The sequence below is a fragment of the Crocodylus siamensis genome, chromosome 5 (genome assembly GCF_052110815.1).
Source record: "Crocodylus siamensis isolate JL-2025a chromosome 5, ASM5211081v1, whole genome shotgun sequence".
Taxonomy (NCBI): domain Eukaryota; kingdom Metazoa; phylum Chordata; order Crocodylia; family Crocodylidae; genus Crocodylus; species Crocodylus siamensis.
In genome coordinates, this window is record NC_143399.1 from 195,283,840 (window position 1) to 195,303,383 (window position 19,544).

The 19,544-nt window shown below is 45.7% G+C and overlaps 1 protein-coding gene across 5 annotated transcripts in view; it reads left to right on the forward strand.

Annotated features, from left to right (window-relative positions):
• PRKAG2 (protein kinase AMP-activated non-catalytic subunit gamma 2) overlaps positions 1 to 19,544 on the forward strand; it is a 333,890-nt gene that overhangs the window by 200,355 nt on the left and 113,991 nt on the right. For 4 of the 5 annotated variants that reach the window (XR_016442380.1, XM_090047729.1, XM_090047730.1 and 1 more), the window contains one exon: positions 9,466 to 9,680. Coding sequence is in view for 3 of the 5 variants with exons in the window: in XM_090047729.1 (XP_089903855.1) it covers positions 9,466 to 9,680 (215 nt within the window). In the remaining 2 variants the exon portion in view is untranslated. Of the gene's footprint in view, positions 1 to 9,465; positions 9,681 to 19,544 lie in introns of those variants that run through there. The other variant, XM_090047732.1, reaches the window with a different exon arrangement.

The window sequence follows — 19,544 nt, forward strand, 5'->3', positions numbered from 1 at the left end:
TACGCCTGGGTTAATGCCAGACTGGGGAGGCAGTTGGAGGCTGGGTTTTTTTGTCTGAGCGGTTGGCATGACTTTGATAAGGGCTAAGGACTGCACGTGGCTGGCTTGCATGTGTGAACTCATGCTCAACGCTCAACTAGTTTGGAGAGTGAAGGGAAGCATGGAACCTGCAAAGACGACCCATGTCTCTTCTGAAGTAACTTGAAAGGAGCAGCCAAACTGATGCTGGTATCAGTGGCTTGTTTAAGTGCTGTACTATGACTGCATGTGAAAGACCTTGCTGAAGGGGCCAATCTCAAGCTTCACTCAGACAGGACTCCTGATTCACCACTGCCCTTCACCTGCGTAGTCAGCTACACCCATGAAAGTCAGAATGGTAATAAGATAAAATAGCGATGCAGAGGTGTCAGTGACAAATCTGAGGCACTAGCCAGTTGTAGATCAAGTGCCCCACGTATTTGGAGAAAAAGAGAGTTGAAATATTTCAGCCCTTGTCTTTACTACAGAATTAGCTTGAGTTATGACCTGGGTGTTGGGCTTGACTTATGCCCTGCACGCGTGCACAAACGCTTCCCATGATGGCACTGGTGCTTTTGACCAGGATTGGCTGGCCTCTCAGGAGCTGTAACCAAAAGCTCAGTGTAGTAACCAATGAGACATGCTAAGTCATTCTGGGTTGCTAGGAAATACAGCTGTTCACTCGAGCCAGCTTAACTTGCGACACTGGTCAGGCTGCAGCTGGAGTACTGTGTCCAGTTCTGGGCGCCGCACTTCAGGAGGGATGTGGACACCATGGAGAGGGTCCAGAGGAGGACCACTTGCATGATCAGGGACCTGAACCTGTTCAGCCTCCACAAGAGAAGGCTGAGGGGGGATCTAGTGGCCACTTTCAAACTGGTCAGGGGGGATGAGCAGGCACTGGGGGAGTCCCTGTTCCCCTGAGCACTACCAGGAGTGACCAGGAATAATGGTCACAAGCTGGCAGAGGGTAAATTCAGATTAGACATCAGGAGGCGCTACTTCACTGTCAGGGCGGCTAGGATCTGGAACCAACTTCCAAGCAAAGTGGTGCTGGCTTCTACCCTGAGGGTCTTTAAGACAAGGCTAGACAATCACCTTGCTGGGGTCGTTTGACCCCAGTACTCTTTCCTGCCATGGCAAGGGGTCGGACTTGATGATCTGCTCAGGTCCCTTCTGACCCTAATAACTAGGAAACTTGAGTTCAGATAACTAGAGTTTGCTTTGGAGTGGAAATGCATCCTAGATATCCACATCACACTCTATTAACTGAATAGTCTTGTTCTCTAGTATGATATGTTTCTTACCCGTTCAGGTACTATAACATGCAGCCATGTGCTCACACAAAGGGGAAGCAGATTCTCTTAAACCTGCTGTTATTTTCTAGAGTCATGTTTGACTGTACTGGCAGGAGCCATTATCCTTCAGATTTGCCACGACTGTCATGTCGTTGATGAGGATATGGACTACTGGAAGTGTCGTCAGCAGTCCCTTGTTTCAAGGTTGTTCTGTGCTACAGCTTGCTGATGGGTCTTGAGATGACTTAATCCAATCCCTGAGCCACAGATCCGTCTGCAGAAGTTGTAGGTCTTTCTGCAGGGGAGAGTAGGCTACCAGCTGGGATTCTTCTCCTTTTTCTTCCTCTGTTCTCTCTCCGTTACTTCAAGGGTGAGGCACTTTACCTCAAACGGGCTGCTGCTTGGTTGAGGTTGCAATGTCATTGGAGTCAATCGGGAGCCAGCTTCTCCTAGCTCTTGGTGTTGGCATCCATTTTCTTGAGTTATGCCCTCAATGTGTCCTTTGTAGCCTTTCCTTGGGCCCCTGTGAGATCCTAGCTCTTGATGTTGGTTTTCTTGAGTTTTATGACGGTCATGATAAAGTCACATGGATTGTGGCTTTATCATAATCAGCGAAAAAGCTGAAGGACTCTAATGTTTGACCACCACCATGGAGAGAACTTGTCCATCCCAACTATGGGCTGTACTGTTTCCCTCCAAGAGCTCCTGCTCCTGGGAATCATCCTGAATTTGTGTGCAACTGAAAATGCTGGGATTAGCAGGAAAAGTTCCTGGGAGAAATATATGTTATCTTTGGCATAGTAACTATTCAGGTTGGTCAGGTCTACATTTAGTCAGCAGGCTCAAGGGGTCAGCCCCATGCTTCAGGTGGTGGAGGGGCTGGCTGGGGTATGAGTGCCGAAGCTGTGGGGCGCTCTGACTAACGCCTGAACCTGCTGTCTGCCTCGGGCAGCTCCGCTCTGGCTCAAACTGCTGCAGTCCTGGTCACTGTCCACACATGCATTTCTGTGCAGTAAATGACTCTGCTGTAGGATCGTACTTGGCCCGGACAATACTAGCCTACAGCGGAGTCCGTTAATTTACTGCATCCTGATATGGGTGTATGTGTTGACAGTGATGCTTTACTGCAGAGCTTAATTAGTCAAGTCAGCAGTAAAGCACACACATAGATGCATCCTGTGTGTGCACAGTAACTCTTCACCTGCCTGTGGATATGTGCACTGAGCTCTACTAAACTTAATCTAGCATAATTTGCATCTGTTTTCTTAAGTGCTAAAGCAGACCTAGTGTTCTGCCTGAGGAATGAATCAGCCTAATGAACTAATGATAGGCCCGGCTCAGATTCAGTGTGGGTTCCTGATACTGCTTAAAATTCATCAGCTATAGCCTGCCTACTGTTCTTTTCATTGCTAGCAGGAGAATTCAAATGAAATGAGAGTGTTGTCCTGATTTATGGAAGGAATTAGAGGAAACTCATCACTTAAAGCCCCTGCAAATTGGAATTTCTTTCCTGTGTTCTTTTAAGATGCTTGATCTTAAAGCTGTAAGCAAATACGTAGACTTGAGGATACAAAAACCTCTCGGCAGTGCCTGTATTTACTGATCACATACTGGACTTGTGTATGTGAGAGGACTGATCAGATATACTATCATACGAGAACCTAGCTGTGATTTAGTCTTGCTTGTAATAGCTTTCACCAGTCCTATCAATAAGATTACAAACAGATAAATAAATGAAAAGACAAAACCTGTTAGCAAAATGCTGACGATAGTATGTGGTGCCAGGTGATCCCCACAGGCGGTGTCATTCAGGTACCACCTACCACCTAAAAGTGACATTTCTGTACAGAGGCGTCAGGGAGGTTGTAAAACATCAGCTTTGTCTGTTCCTCTGATCCCTGCTTTGTGAGGTTATGAGAGGTCTGGAGAGTGTAGTGCGGGCACTGTTCTTTTTACCTGTAAGGGAATGAGTATAATCTCTGATAAATATAGGTAGGTAGTGGAGCTATCTGGTGGAGAGGATGCTTCAGTAGGAAACTCCAGGCCATCAGCTTCTTTGCTTACAGAAAGCAGCAGACACATCCTCTTGCATCATGAATGGGGCATAAAGCTGGCACATTGGTGAGGCCCAGTTGTTGTAGGAAACCTCAAAGAGTAGCCACTTAGGAGCATTTGAAGCTGCTCCATGCTGCCTTATTAATTCTCTCCTGTTGCATCTCCCTGGCGGGTTGGTTTGGAATGCCTGAGTGGGAGAGGCTTGGAGTTGCTCAAAATCAGGGCTTTAAAGGAAGTAATTGTGTGAAGAGCTGGTCTGTATAAAGAAAAATTGCTGTATCTCTTAAGACAAACTATCTCTGGGTAGAAACAGATGTTGCTAAACAAAGCGGATCAGCTGTGCTGGGTTATGTCCAGATACAGCTGATTTGCTTCACTGGGCAAAATGCACATCGCCCATTGTCCTGCCCTTGGGAGTACCTACCCAGCTTTCCCCACTTAAGGATCTCACCCCAGCATCTCTGGGATGTACCTCAGTAAGCACGGAAAGCAGGGGTGCACTTCCTGGAAAGTCAGGGTGTGCCCTGGGGGGGGGCATGCGTTGGTAAGCAGGGAAACCCCAACTTTTCCTACTTACTAAGGCATGCCCTAGGGATCCCAGGGCTGCATCTTGGTAATCAAGGAAACCCCAACTTTTCCCATTTGCCAAGACATGCTCTGGACATCTCAGAGGGGCATCTCTGTAAGTAGGGAAAGCCAGGCACCCACAGGCATTGAGGGGCTCGATCGTGCACAAGAATCCCTGGGGTGCACAGGATCAATCCCCTCAAGCCCCTGGAGTCACTTGCCAGTGGGGCTAGAGAGCCTAGGCAGCTCTGGACTGCCCGTGCTCTTGGGCGATAAAGTAAACCGACATCCATCACTAAACAGCAGCACAAATTGATACCAGCTTCATTCTTTTCACTATTTGTAGCACACCAAGGGGATGTGCTACAAATAGTTGTCTTTGTGCTGTCATCAAAAGTTTTATAGTGGCACAAAGGCAACAAAAGGTGATGTCTGTTTCCACTCTGAGCTGACCAAGGATATTGCCCCTGGCTGCTCTTACTTTCAGTACTCTCTTTATCTGCCTGGGCCCCATGGATCATGGGTTGTGCCAGCTGGACCCCAAATGAGGCTGCTCAAATGCAGAGAAACTGTTCCACAGGAGGGCCCATGTGGTATACGCGCACTGGATCATATTTTCTGCGACTCGCCTTTATTTTACTGAAATTAAGGGTGGTGTTTTGGTTCTAGACAAGTCAACAGTGTATTGCTGCCAAAGTTGAAGCATGCTACTTTTGCCCTTTCTGTAAGGGTTTGAGTGGTTTTTGTTTTTTTAGTCAGACCTGTGCTGAAAATCCCATGTTTCAGGTGAACACAATGAAAAACGGGTTTATATTTGGGTAGTTGTCATGATTGTTATTTTAAAAGTCAACATTCACTAAATAGCAATATCTAACATCTTCCTATACTTTATATGGGGAAATGCAGCACCTCATAGCGGCATGATTACGAGCATGTGTGCTCATCACTGCTTTCTGTTTAGCAGCTCTGCTTCCTGCAGTCCCTTTACAGCATCTGATGAAGTAAGCCCTCTACTTACAAAAGCATATATAGTCTATAAGGGTGCAAATCTACTCTGCCTTTTGCATGGTTAAAAGCATACTTTTAACTGTACATCGATGTCTGCAGCCTGTTATGTATATGGCAAAATATTAATGAAGCATTGTTTTACTGTGGTAGGAGGTTCTCGCATCTGTACTATATTGAGGATGTACTGTAATGTAACTGCAGCTTCATTATATTATTCAAATTAAAAATTAAAGTAAAATATCAGTGCTAATAACTGTCAACAGGAAGCAGTGCTGTCAGAAATGAAATGCAATGTTTTACAGTGATGGGGTGGGATAAAGCACAATTTTTGCACTCCTTAAATTTGGACAAAAAGAATCAGTGGAAAGTATAAGACAGTCTTGCACAGCAGATGTTTCACTAGATGACCAACAAGCCTGTGTCTAATCTCTTATCTCTTTATTAGTGTTGACTAAAAGTACTACTTTATCTGTTCATTGGAGAAAAAACAGCTGCTTAGATTTGATTATATAAAGACACTTAATTGTTTAATTATACAAAGCTGTAGGGTAAAGGGGAGTGAGTCTGTGTGGCATGAGGTCACCTCCTTAATAAAACCATTGAAGTTCTGGGAGGATATCAAAGATGTCTCCCTTCCATATCCGGCATCAGTGACAGTTTTCTTGCTTTCATTGTAGAGGTGTTTAAAATTGCTGGCTAGTCCTTACTGCCTCATTATTTTAAGTGTACTGTCTCCATAGCATCGTTTGTTCTGCCTGAATTGGCTGGGAGAGCTTTTAGTTACAAATGTGAAGGGGCTTTTTTCTTTTCTTTTCAAGAAGAGAAGTTAAACCTTTCTTTACTGCATTTGGACCATGCTCTTCTCTGATGTGAGCTGTTGTTAACCATGTGAGATATATATCTTTTTCTTCATATAAAGAAGGAAAATGCACTTTATATAAAGATAACAAACAAGTGTGATAGGCGAGTACAGCCATTGCATATACATACACCTTCAGATATTTGTCAAAATATGGCTGTTAAGATGCCAGTTCAATATATTTTGTTTTACTGCACAATTTTATTAGTCCAAAATTGATTTTGGCATGGTTTAAAAAAAAAAAAAAAAGTCTGAAATATGCATTTTTAATGAGATGGGCTTTTACAAAGTTCCTGATGTTTGATTTTCAGTGCTGAGCTCTGTAACAGCAGCAAACATTCTGTTTTAATAACAATCACAATAATATTTAGTATTTCTGTAGCATTCTCCATCTGAGGCTCTTACAGAGATGTACAGGCATGAATTATATATCTGTGTAATTCAGAGAGAGATGACTATAAAACTTATGAGATGGGATATTTAGATGGAAAAGCCTATTAGGTAATCTAGTCATGTCCATTCAGTTAGAATTGTGAGCCCTGCTTTGCAGATGGATAAACCAAGTCAGAGAGCATGCAGCCCAAACTTGCAAAAGTGTGCTCTAATATTGGGTACTTCAGCTGTGGATGAGCAAATTGAGATGTCAGTTGATGTCTGGGGACCAAATATTCTTATTAACTTTGGATTGATGAGTGCTTATTACCTATGCACATCAACCCATAGGTATCTTATGTTTGGCTTCCAAAACTGAGGCTCTGAAAAACTAATGGATATTTTTCAAAATGCAGTTTGTACTGCTTAGTCTGCAGGAAGTCTCTGGCAGAACTGGGAGGACCAAAACTTCTTGACTCACATTTGGATGCTCTTAACAGGCTGTCATAGCCTCATAACAGAGTGAGAATAGTTCCCATAGGTCATAAAGAGTGCTGTTTCATTGGTCTCCTTTGATACACCTCCTGCAGTGTCCTAGAGCTGTCCTCTATAGTTAATGTGCCAGCCTTGTCAGGACCGCTAGTCTGTGGCTCCCTTGTGTCTGGTAATAGCCCTTTTTGGCACCGTGTGTTGTACTTGGAAGTGGTTTCTGTTGACGTGCTGAGGACATTGGCTCAGGATGAACACAACCCAGCAGCAGGATGCTCAGATAAATTGGTTTTTTTTCCTTTTAGTGGTTTGTCAGTTTGCTCAGTTACAGTTCATCCCTGCACCCTCAGCACTCGAAACGTTTACACATCTGTAAAAAGGAAAAAAAAAAAAAAGACTGACGATAAAACACTTTCCCAGGCACTACGTGTCTAATCTTGTCTGAAACTGAGAATCCAATAGGAACATTAACCATCTCTGTTAAATCCTGCTAGATGCTGAGTACTCTGATCCCCGCTGGAAGCAATATGATGTTCACAGTGTCACACTTCTTTATCCACATCCTCCAGGGGTGCTTTGCATTAGACGTTGTCTGTGTCTGGGTTAGAATGGGCAATACAGACAGACCCACAATTATCACTCTCTGATCCATGGGGACATGTTATCGTTAACAACAAGGCAGCGTACCATGTCTGAGTGCAGGGAATCCAGAAGCCAGGACAACTGTCTGAGGAACCAAGTCAAAGATCCAGAGGGTCGAGCAGAGCATGAGGTCAGGAGGCTAGCTGGGTCAGGTATCCAAAGGATCGAGCAAAACTTGGGGTCCATGGGCAAGCCAGGTCAGGTATCCAGCAAGTCTATCAAGAAGCCAGTAGCAGCATGAGCCAAGGGTGCAGCAGACTAGATACAGGAATGAACCTTGTTGCCAGACGTTTCCTCTTGCAGGTCAGGGGCTTATACTGGAAGGAGTGAAGAGTCAGCGCTAGGCTGGCCATTCCAGTGGTAGGGAGTGAGTGGGTGTATGGCTAGGCCCAGAGAGAGGTGACAAACTGGGATGAGTAGCTATGCCAGGCAAGCTAGGGCCCCATGTTCAAGGCTACAGCCTGGCACCTGGGCTTCCCCTGCACTGGTAATATAGTGTAATGGGAATCTGATCCCTGATCCCACAGCCATGCCTCCTGCCATGCACAGGTAGCATGTCAGAAACCACAGTTTTTGGGAGTGTGCATCAGATCCCATAGCAGTGTTAGTTGTACATCTGCCAGGGGCTTCATAAACCTAAATAAACTAAATGGTGCGAAATGCCACCTAGGATAAAAACCAGGTAAAAATGTCCATAGGTAACAGGTTACTGACTTCAGCCCCTTGGGGTTTACTGCTTAGTTTCATTAAGTACAAAATTCCCTTTAAAAATGCCATCCAGCTGTATTGAGGCAGGGTCTTGCACAGAGAGGTGCTCAGCATGCTCTGAGGTTAGTGGAAGTTGGGATAGAAAGCATCTTCCATGGCTTCTCTACCCAGGTTGTGATGTTGTGGTGGGGCTACGTCATGCAGTGATGCCAGCATTGTCAGGCATCACAAAAAGCATCACAGCATCACAAAAAGTTCCTAGTGTAATAAGTGATGTAATTGTTGATGATGCAAGCAACACTTTACACTTGGGAAGTAAACCTCTGCTAAGAGATTCTTAGCATAGACAAGGGATCAGGAGGAAGGTGGATATAGCTGGTATTTCAGGAAAAAAATCCTAAAAAAGACTCTTAGGACAGTGGAACAAGCTGCCCAGGGAAGTTGTGACCTCCTTCACTGGAGGTTTTCAAGAAGAGGCTAGATCAGTGATTCTCAGCTAGGGCGTTGCAGCACCCTGGAGTGCTGTGAGGTTCTTTTAAGGGTGCTTTTGGGATGCCACGTGAAATTAGAACTGTTAGGTGTGCAAACACCTACCTATGGCTTATAAGATAAACCTAAGAGACTTCAAAAAGGAGTCCATAATGTCAAAACTATTTGGAACTGCTGTGGCCTTTTTGAGTACTTTGCAGCAGAAAAATTGTTGTATTATTTTTCTGTAGTCAAAAAAAATGTGTGAAAGCTCAGGTATGGCATTTTCTGAGTGAAGTCTCATGTGTAACAAGGTTGAGAACCACTGGGCTGGGTAGACATCCATCTAGGATGGTTTATCCTGTATCTATGCAGGGGGCTAGACCCCATGAGCCTTAAGGAGCAGCTGAGCTGGAGTGCCTGTGGGCATATTTGTCAGGGTCTGAAACATTTGTGTGACTTCTGGTGCTGATACGAAACTGTTCATTCACTTCCTTTCTATAAACGAGCTTCTTCTGTCTGCATACACATTTCTTAAGTACAGAAGGTGGGACAAATTCAGACCAAGTGTCATCGGGTGCAACTTGGTTCACGTCATGTAGACCTGTTCACCTCTTCTTGTAGTTTTCACAGACATAACCGGCCTCATTTGCCCTAGCCTGTAAGGGAGGGGAATGAGGTCCTGGCTGTTTGTGTGCAGGTATATCAACAAACTTTATACGTGAATTTTCTCCTTTAAAGAGAGCTGCTTTACTGGTTCCTGTTTGGATAATAAGGATGGCTAGATCTGTCTGTGTAAACACAATTCAGAGCTGCTAGAAGAGTAGGAGCTGAATAAATTTTCTTTAATGTATGTTGATTTGGGCGGGGGGGTTGGGGAAAGGCAAGAAAAATGCAGAGAGGAAGCCTGAGCATGGCTTGGCTTAGATCTTTGCTCTTGTTCTGAACTGAACTTCAGTAACAATTTCTTTGTTTTTGCAGCTTCCGGCCTCTCCTCTTCTCCGTCTACCCCAACACAAGTGACCAAGCAGCCTGCATTTCTCCTTGAATCCTATAAACATGAACCTGAGAGACTAGAAGCCCGGATTCACTGTTCTCCTCCTCCAGACACAGGGCAGAGGTTTTCCTTGCCTCCACCCCAAAGTGCAGCCAAGCCTCCCACAGTGACACCAACTCTCTGTGCTACCTCAAAAATAGTGAGTACTTTTGTAGGGCTCTCTACAGGGGGAGGCTAGGAACTGGGGCAGGAAGCCATGGACAAACTCTTCTTACATGCAGGGTATGCTGGGCCTTCTCCATGCTCTGCTGACAACCCACCAAATATCCAGGAGCAGCAGTTCCTGTAACTTAAATGACAGCTGAATGCTGCCATCTTTGTATTTTAATCTAGGATGAGGGTCCCGGTAGTTATAGGTTCCAGCACACAATGCTTCATTCCAACTTGAGATGCCAGCCAGGGCTGGGATAAAATTATTCAAGCTACCCATCTTTTTATTCCTTCAAGCCAGCTGGCAGGTAAGGAGAACTTATAAACTTTTGGTACAGGTCACTAATTGAGGAAACTATCCATCCATATATGAAGCAGATACTCCACTGTGCAGTCAGCTAGATTGTGAGGTCCTGCCTGAAGCCTGGCTGGATTGGGACAACCATTGTTTGAAGGTGCCAGTCCACAGCAGGTCTTTGGACTCCACTCCAGAAAAGTAGGGGAGGAAGAACAGAACTGCTGGGATGTGAGCAGGCCCCAGGGACCAAGATTTCCTGGTAGCTGTGACTTCCACATCCCTAGACATCAGTGAGGTCTGGACAGTCTTTCCTTTCTGCAAACTAGCTCTTGGTTCCATCTCTTTGGCTGGGATGATATGGTTAGAGATAGTCCTGCTCTGAGCAGGGGGTTGGACTAGATTGACCTACTGAGGTCCCTTCCAACCCTCATTTTTTATGATTCACTTCCCTCCTTTACCCCACAGCTATAGTCTCCCCTGCCCCTCGTGTACCTCACTGCCCTTTCTTCATCATTTTTTCTTTCCATTCCCTTGCTTATTTTTAATTCTGCCCCCACACGCACACCATTCCCACTGCCTTTGCCCTACAGAACTACCAAGCCATACGTCTGTCTTAAAATGAATCATTTGTCTGTGTGGTCTGTTTCTTTTTCTCATTTGTGGTTTTGGGGCTTGTTTGGGGTGTATATTTTGCATTCTTTGATAACCGTCTTCCTGTAGATCTGTATGGTACTTAGCACACCTGGGCTGTTCTGTCCTATAACCAGAATCCCATCCCCCCCCGAACCAGACTTCAAGAAAACAACAGTGGAATGCCTGGTATGGCTTTTCCTAGCTGCTTGATGGAAGAATTAGCTTTTCTGCCTCTAGAGATTATGAAATGTAGGGACCTTTAAGCCAGGAAGATCATTTTCTGCAACACTGGGTCTGCTGGGTTGAATGATTTGTGTGTGAGTTTGATTTTCTGTGAAGATACCTCTAGGAATGGAGCATTTTCTCACAGTTGGAACAAAGGACTGGAAGCCAGTATATCTGAGTCATTTTCCCAATGACTGACTACGTAACTGGGGGGTCATAAAGAGCAAGAGATTTTGTTTTTGTTTGTTCTTTTAATTAGTGACTGAAAAAATATGAAATTAGACGCCAAAACAAAATACATGAAAATCCTCATTCAGACCACTGTAAGGTTCACATCCTTAATTTCTGGGATTGGACTTGGGGGGGCAGTGACTGCACAAATGCAAGGCTGGATGGAAAGTCAGTATTTAGGTCCTGTTTGCCTTTGCTTTGCAACTCATGCATTCAGTTACACCTGGACAAAGTGGGTATATAAAACTGTGTATTGTTTTGATTCAGTCGTCTTATCTGCTTACTTACCTGGGTATAAATGAGATGTAAAGCAGTGAGGAGTCAGGCTGCTGATGTTCAGTTTTTAACAGATGTCCATGAAGAGCTCTGCTGATAGACCAGAGTATCAGGAGCATGAGACAGCTGTAATAACTTGGGGATGGCGGTGAGGCTGAGAGGCACAGTACTTCTGGGGCTTTCAGTGACTGAATACTTCTTGCCCCATGGCAGTGCTCACCAGTAGGATTAGCAGAACAACAGTGTTAATTTTATGGACGCTGCCTTGCATACTTTCTGTTGAGTTAATTTACTGTGACTTGAGTTCTTCTGTTGTAGATTAATAAAACATTTGTTTTCATAACGCACACACCATAAACAAGCCCCTAAAAGGCATATGCAGCAGGGCTACTCATTAAGCTGGCTATTTCTCTGGCTAACAATTTCCATTCTTTGAACCCCCATCTATAAATTGGGTGAGTAATGCTTCACGGTAATAGCTGCAGAAAGACCCTAGCTGCACTGGTAGCTGAACAGGGCTGGGGGGAGAAGTCTATGCAGACCAGTCTGAAATGGAAATTAAAAGATGGGCTTCCTTCTACAGTGTATCATCATCAGCTTCTAAAAATCACATTTCTTTATCAAATTTTTCACTTGGTAGTGCAAAAGGTAACATCTGAAACATGCATAAGGGAAGGGTTAGGAGTAAAAGCTGGTGTACTTTGCAGTGATTCCACTTTCCCATGCAATCAGGCCTTAATCATTCAAACATTTACTCCTGTGTTTTAAGTTCATGAAAAACCCCTCTTTAGTGTTACTATTCTTATCCTTGGACAGGACCCCATTGTACTAGGTGCTGTACAAAAATAGGGCACTGGCACTCACGGAAGATGTAGAACCAGTATGTGGAAGTAACTTTGGAAGAGTTAAAGCTGCTAGAAAAAGAGAGAAGGAGGAGAGGGAAGGGTAACATTGAAAAAAGCTGATGCAGTCTAAAAGTTTCCATCTGGAAAGAGCACTATGAAGGTAAGGATCTTCTCTAGTTTGGAGAGAGGAAAAAAAATTTAGGAAGTCGGTTCCCTGGTCAGGACTTCTTTGAGGGAGTTCATTCAGATACTGTCCACCAATCCAAGTATTCACCCTACACCACGAAAGTATAGAAGGAACTAAGGAAAGTGACACATTTTTGTAGTAGTTCTTGTAAAAAATAATAGGTGTCTGTAAAAGTGCCTAAATGTACCCTGTGTTTCTGAACAAAGAGATTCAGTGCCTCCAAACAGCTGTGTTAGGCTCTGCTATGAAAATGCTCCATCTGGGGACAACCCCCCTCCTCCATACACCTACAGGCTTGGCAATGCCAAACTGACCAGCAACAAGAATGAAAGGGACCTGGGGTGATAATAGACCACAGTGTGAATATAAGCTGGCAGTGTGATGCCATAGCCAACAGGGCAAATAATACCCTGGCATGCATCAATTGATGTATCTCCAGCAAAACCAAGGAAGTGATTCTTCCGCTCTACTTGGCATTGGGAGACTGCATCTGGAGTACTGCGTCCAGTTTTAGGCCCCGCACTTCAACAAAGACATGGTAAAACTCAAGAGAGTCTGGAGAAGAGCCACCTATATCATCAGAGACTTGCATGGCAAGCCATACAATGAAAGGCTGAGGGACCTGGGACTCTTCAGCCTGAAAAAGAGAAGGCTGAGAGGGGACTTGATAGTGGCGTACCGCTACATCAGGGGCATACATCAAGGGCTTGGTGAACAACTGTTCACCAGGTCACCCTTGGGGATAACCAGGAGTAATGGCCACAAACTCAGGGAAGATCGATTCAGGCTCAACATTAGGAAAAACTTGTTCGTGGCTAGGGTGTCCAGACTTTGGAATAAGCTCTCTCCAGAGGTGATGCAGTCACCTACCCTGGAAATCTTCAAGAGGAGACTGGACGGTCGCCTCACTGTGGTCACCTGACCCCTGTTGTTTTTCCTGCCTGGTGCAGGGGACAGGACCCAATGATCTTCTGAGGCCCCTTCCAGCCTTGCAATCTATGCATATGCACATGATATTCTTTACATAAGGCATGTGCATGTCATGTTTGGAAACTGGAGACTTGCAGTGAGCTGATAAGAGATCATACCTGTAACCACAGATTAGTATGCATCACATTTAATGGGGCAGGCACAACTGGATTTTTTTCAATGTACAGTTTGAGACAGTTTGTACTTTGGCCTCTTGTTGTTTGCACTGTGTGACCTTCAGGCAGTAGGTGGAAAATGATAACCTCACTCTTCTTTACCATGACATTACTAACCGCAAATGGAATGCAGAGAGGTCATAAATTCAGTAGCCAACATTTTTGCTTGTTTCCGCTTTGCCCGTGTTTTAAAGTGCAAAGACAAATGCCAAGTTTAATATTGATGTTCTCTTTTGCATTTCCTCCCTGCTCCTTCCCTCTGCAGCATTACGATGTTTGTGCAATGAACAGGGCACTGCCCAGGCTATCATAAAAAGGTTCATGTTTGCTGAGGACATCACTCCTAGCTTACTTCCAGAGTGCAGTTATTCCCTGTGCACAAACAACCCATGCAGGATAGGGGGAGGGAAACTGAGAAGAGCAGGCTTTTTGCTTCCTCATAGGGCTGTGCGAAGCTTCGGGTGGTAATTCGATTTGAAGGAGATTTGTCCTGATTCAGTGGCCAAATCTGAATTGAATCAGGAGACCAATTAAAAGGTCCAAATTGATTTGGGGAGCTTCAGTGATTTGGGCAGTCCCTGCTCACTGCCACAGGGAGCTGGACCCAGACTCCATGCTGGTAAGTAGGGGTAGGGGATGGGGAGCTGGAGGAGGGGAGAAGAGACCATGGGGGTGACCCCTGCCTGGTCCCGACCCCCCCCCCCCCCACTCTCCCAGGCGCTCCCTCCCTCCCCCCATATGGCTGCCCTGCGTGTCCCAGCTCCTGGCTCTTAAAAAAAAAAAATGCTGTACTCACCAGCTGCTGCAGTGGCCTTGGAGCTTCTGGGGGCTCGTGGCAGAGCCAGGGGGCAGCGGGGATTGCCCCTCCCCCACCGCCTAGCAGGAGCTGGTGAGTCAGGACTTTTTAAGGGGCTGGGAGCTGGGGTAGGCAGGGCTGTCTGGCAGGGAAATCAGGAAACGTGCTCAGAGATGAAACCGTATTCTTCGCATCTAAACAGAGAGCAGGGGGATGGGATTTCAGTGACCACCTGCCTGGTGAAGAGTGTCTTTTCTCTCCTGGGATCTTACTGCTGCTTCTTAGCCAAATTGTAGTAAACTTACAAACATGGCTATTATTTGTTTTGCATACTGACCAATTCAGTTGGCAGGGAGCCTGGGAACTAGGCAACGCGCAGTAGGTCCTCCAGTTTGGCTCTCTCCAAAAACCTGTGCCACACATCAGAGCCCTATAATTAGACTGCTTGATTGAGGGGATTTGGCTGTGCTGACGAGAACTGAAAAGTTCTTTGAATCTGACGTTACTTTAAAAAGGCTACGTGGCTTGGGGAAAGAGAACACCACTCTTTTACTGCATAAGAGCTCACTAGTTCAGCATTCAGGTGATTTAAGGCAATATATTAGAGTACCAAGACATAATTATGAGTGCTTCAGCATTGATTTATACTACAGTAAAGTGATCACAGAAATCGGAGGCGGAAAGGATTTATTAGGTCCTCTAATCTATTGCTTAACAGTACAGAAGTCTTTTCTGAAATATATTTCCTAAAACAGCATTTTGTCCAGTCTAGTTTTAAATGCTTCAGCTGGTAGGGTTACTGCCACCTCCGTTGGGAAGATTATTCCATGCTGTCATGCATCTCAGTGGACCATAATGGGCTGCCAATGGTTAAACAGAACTCCTTAATGAAACCATTGCTTTCCATGAGAAAGGTGCATTATTTCATGACAATCCGTTTAAACACCAGCGGTGCAATTCTTTCTTTTGCACAAGTGCATACTGAAATAGTCCCGTTGAATTAAGCAGAGCTCAGGACTGGAGGGAAATTTATTTAACTTAGTGTGAGGCAGTGCGTAGCGATAGGTGGAAAAGAAAATGTAAGATGACTGCTGGGCAAAATACACCAGCATTGGGCTGTTTCACTCCTCTGCTGTGTATTCAGAACTCCTCATTTATTTGTATTCTTTATTTGTATCTTATTCTTCCTAATTTTGTTCTTTGTACCATCCTGAATCTTTCTCCTCCATTGATGATGTTTATCCTCCATAAATATTTGTAGGTAACTGCTGCACCCATGGCAACTGGTGCTGCCTTAGCAAGGGGGTGGGGCACATGCCCCCCCCGCGACCAGTCCCGCCAACTGGGGTGGGGGCAGTCCCCCTATGGCTGATCCCACAGGAGCTTCTTCTGAGAGAGGCTGCAGCGATCAACCAGCACTTCCCGGGGGGCACTGGTGCTCTTGCCTGCCCCCCCCCCACCTGTTGCCCAAGCACGGCTAGTCGGGGTGCACTGGCACTCTCAGGTGGTGCATATGCAGCCCCGTGTACCCCTTACACATCACCACTGGCAGCACCCGCTTAGCCATGATCTGTCAAGCTATATCTGTCTTTAAAAATTACTTATTTCCTTTAGAAAACAATAAGTATGAACATACAATCATGAAATATTATCAGTATCTAGCCAGGTACATTGTTCACATCCACTAGTCATTCGTTGGATCATACAGGGAAATAATATTCCATAAAGATACAATTTCTGCCTTGAGGAAATTAAATTGTATACATATTATGTGGGCCATCTCTGAAGTCATGTTAACCAGCTCCCTCAGATTCTCCTTAGTGTGGAAAATTTCTAAGCAGGACAAACTGGCGTTGTCTGCCCATAATACCTGCCAGTGTATCCCAGCTGTTAAAAAAGAGATGTAGGTAGATGCTGCTAAATCCAAGCAATCCTCAGCTGCAGCAGTGGCTCTCTTGGGGCTATGGGCAGTTGATGCAAGCTAAAACAGAGCAGCTTTGAGTCTGCTCTAAATTACGTGTTGGCACCAGTCTTACGGATCCAGAATCAGGAACCAAAAGAAATGGCTTAAAGCCATACCACCTTTAAACCCTGTCTCCTGCAACATGCCAGGTACAGAAAAGTCACCCCTGAGAAACTGGACCCAAGCACCTGTATAGCATAATGCTTTTTATTTTGGAGTGAACAATAATATTGTTCTGCTCCTCCCTTATAGCACAGATTTCCTCTAAGTATTTTGAGATATTTTGGTTTAATACTGATTCTGTTATTTTGCTGCAAAGCTAGACCTGTCATGAGGAAGTTATTTTATGCATTAGTAGCATATAATAGGTTCTACTGAATACATCTTGAAACTGCAGCTTAAGAGTGCAGCAAAGGTTTCGCAATAGATATCTGATTAATTGAGTAAGGCAAAAGACTCTTCACCGTCTAGATAGTGCATTCTGTCTATACCGGAAACTCTCCACTGTCTAGACAGTGCATTCCCAGGAGAGCGGGGATTATGGACCAAACCCTTTTCATGAGAAGACGAGACAGACGCACAGCACCTGAGTGACTGCTGTTTCAGTGCATTGTCCTCCTCTTTCAAACACTGGAGGCAAAGCACAGCAAGCCAAAATGGTGTGTACACTAGCACTCCCAGGAGATAACCCTGTGAATTCCTAACTATGCATGGGTCTGCCAGTCCCTAGACTTACCGTGCAATGCTGCTGCATGTTGCCTGTCTGTGCGCTACTTCTGCACAGTATTGAAGAGCTACGGAGGGAGTGACTCCTGCCCCTTATACGCTAAAATGCTTTAAGCATTGTAGATCTTGATTGGTCTTGAAGGGAAATTATATAGCTGTATACAGCAGCTGTTCCCCTCTCTTTCCTGCATCTTCCCTAGGCCCACCCTACAACCAGGGGAAGTAGAAATGATTGCAGCTGCTGCTGAGACAGCTATGCAGAGGAGGGGGAACACAACGTATGCACCCCTCTACATGCTTTGCCTCCCTCAACTTCTTCTGGCATTTCAGTGTTTCTGCTTACTGCTTTCAGAGCATGCAGTTCTTTAAAACAGAGCTTGTTTCTGTTAGAGTTGAAATTAAAAAAAAGATTGCAATCAGCCATGGTTGGCAATTGAAAAGTCAGCTGTGCAGGGTGCTGACTCACAAGAGAACTAGATACCATCTTAGCAGCAGCTTGAAAAAATATTTCCATTGTGTTGGGAAAGTGAACACAAAATATTTATTCTTTGAGCTTGTTGGCTACAGTGCTTTCAGCTGGAACAAGGGGCAGCCTCACGGGTGGTGATGGTTCGTCTAGTGCCAGAGATGTGCACACTCCCTTGTTAGCGTAAAAAGGAGACAAGTCCTTGCCCTGCAAAGCTGCCAGTCCATAAGGAGGGGCAGTACCAGCAGAGAGGGAGGCCAGCAAAACAAAGGGAGAGGATCAGGCCTCTCAGGAGGCGGGAGGTTTGACTGGGTCACTTGTATGCTACAGCCACTTGATTACAGTTAGGCTGATTCAGACCTTCAAAATGTTTTTCCACATGCAGGCCTGCAAGTGAGGGTGCCTGTAGCCTATGCTCCAGATCAGGAGGTAGCACCAATCATTGTTTAATGCCATGTGTCTGTGCCTGGCCTGGCACAGACATGCAATAAACCAACCCCTTGCATGGGGAGGTTACGGTCCAAGGGGATGATCCTGCCAGCTCTACCAGGCATGGTTCTTGGCTTCAGCAGGGTGACTTATGGCTGTAACCACTGTTCCAAGGAGTGTGTTGGCCAGGTCAATTCCTAGTGTAGCTGTAGCAAACACAATACTGGCAGAATGGAAAGCACTGAGGGAAGGGAGGCTGAAGGAGACAGCAGTACAACTGGGTGCTTGCTTTCACTTTCTATGTACTATCTTGGTGATTGTCTCTCTCTTTTTTTAATGGTGGTTTTGATTGGGCTTCAGTCCAAGATTTATACACGTTCTCTTAATGTTACGCATCTTGCTTTGCACGCTGATACCTCCATCCTTGGATTTTTTTTAGGACCTAGCTAGACAAAGCCTTGGCTGGGATGATCTAATTGGGGGTGGTCCAGCTTTGAGCAGGGGGTTGAACTAGATGACCTCCTGAGGTCCCTTTCAACCCTTGTTTCCTACGACACTGTGATTCTGTGTCAGTAGTCCAGCTGGCTTCAAAGAGCACATGCCCTGGGGGAGGCTGTGCATACAAAGGATGTTGTGGTCATGGGGGATATGAATTACCCTGACATCAACTGGGAGGAGCAGTCGGCCTGGTCTAGCCACTCACAAAGGTTGCTGACGTGCGTACAGGACCTACACCTCGTGCAGGAGGTACTTGTCCCCACTAGGGAAAACGCCATACTGGATCTGGTGTTAGCCTCTGGGGATGATCTGGTGGGGGAGGTGCTAGTACAAGGGAGGCTAGGGGACAGTGAAATGATCCAGTTTGCTATTCAGAGGAAGGTGGGGAGGGTAACTAGCACAGCACAAATGTTTGACTTTAGGAAAGCCAACTTAGATGTGCTCAGGGCAGTAGTCAGGGAGGCACTCGGAGCCCAGGGGGTAGCTAGTACGGGGGTCCAGGAAAGGTGGTCCTTCCTCGAGGAGGCTATCCTTGGGGGCAGCAGGACTCAATACCTCTGTGCAGGAAGGCGGGAAAAAGGTCCAAGAAACCTGCATGGCTGAGCGTGGATATCCAGGCTGGCCTGAGGGCACAGAAAAAAAGCATACTGGCGGTGGAAGCAGGGGGCAGGGACAAAGGAGGAGTATACCTCCCTGACCCAAGCTTGTAGGGATTTGGTGAAGAAGGCAAAAGCAGCACTGGAGCTTAGATTAGCTTCTGGGATTAAGGATAACAAAAAAGTCCTTCCCAAGTATACGGGTAGCAAGAAGAAGTCTCGGGGTAACATTGGACTCTTATAGGGCAGAGCAGTTGGTGACAGACGTGCGAGAGAAGGCAGAGCTCTTCAACAAGTGCTTTGCCTCCGTGTTCCTGTCTGCTGACAATGGGGTGCTCTCGGGTGACAGCGTAGAGAGGCCCAGGAAGGATGCGAGTTCCCCTGTTAGTTCAGACCTAGTTAAGGATTACCTGGAGAGCTCAGATGTGTCCAGATCAGCGGGCCCGGATGACCTTCATCTGCGGGTGCCGAGGGAATTGGCTGGTGTCATTGCAGAGCCATTGGCACGGCTGTTCAAGGACTCCTGGTGCTCGGGCCAA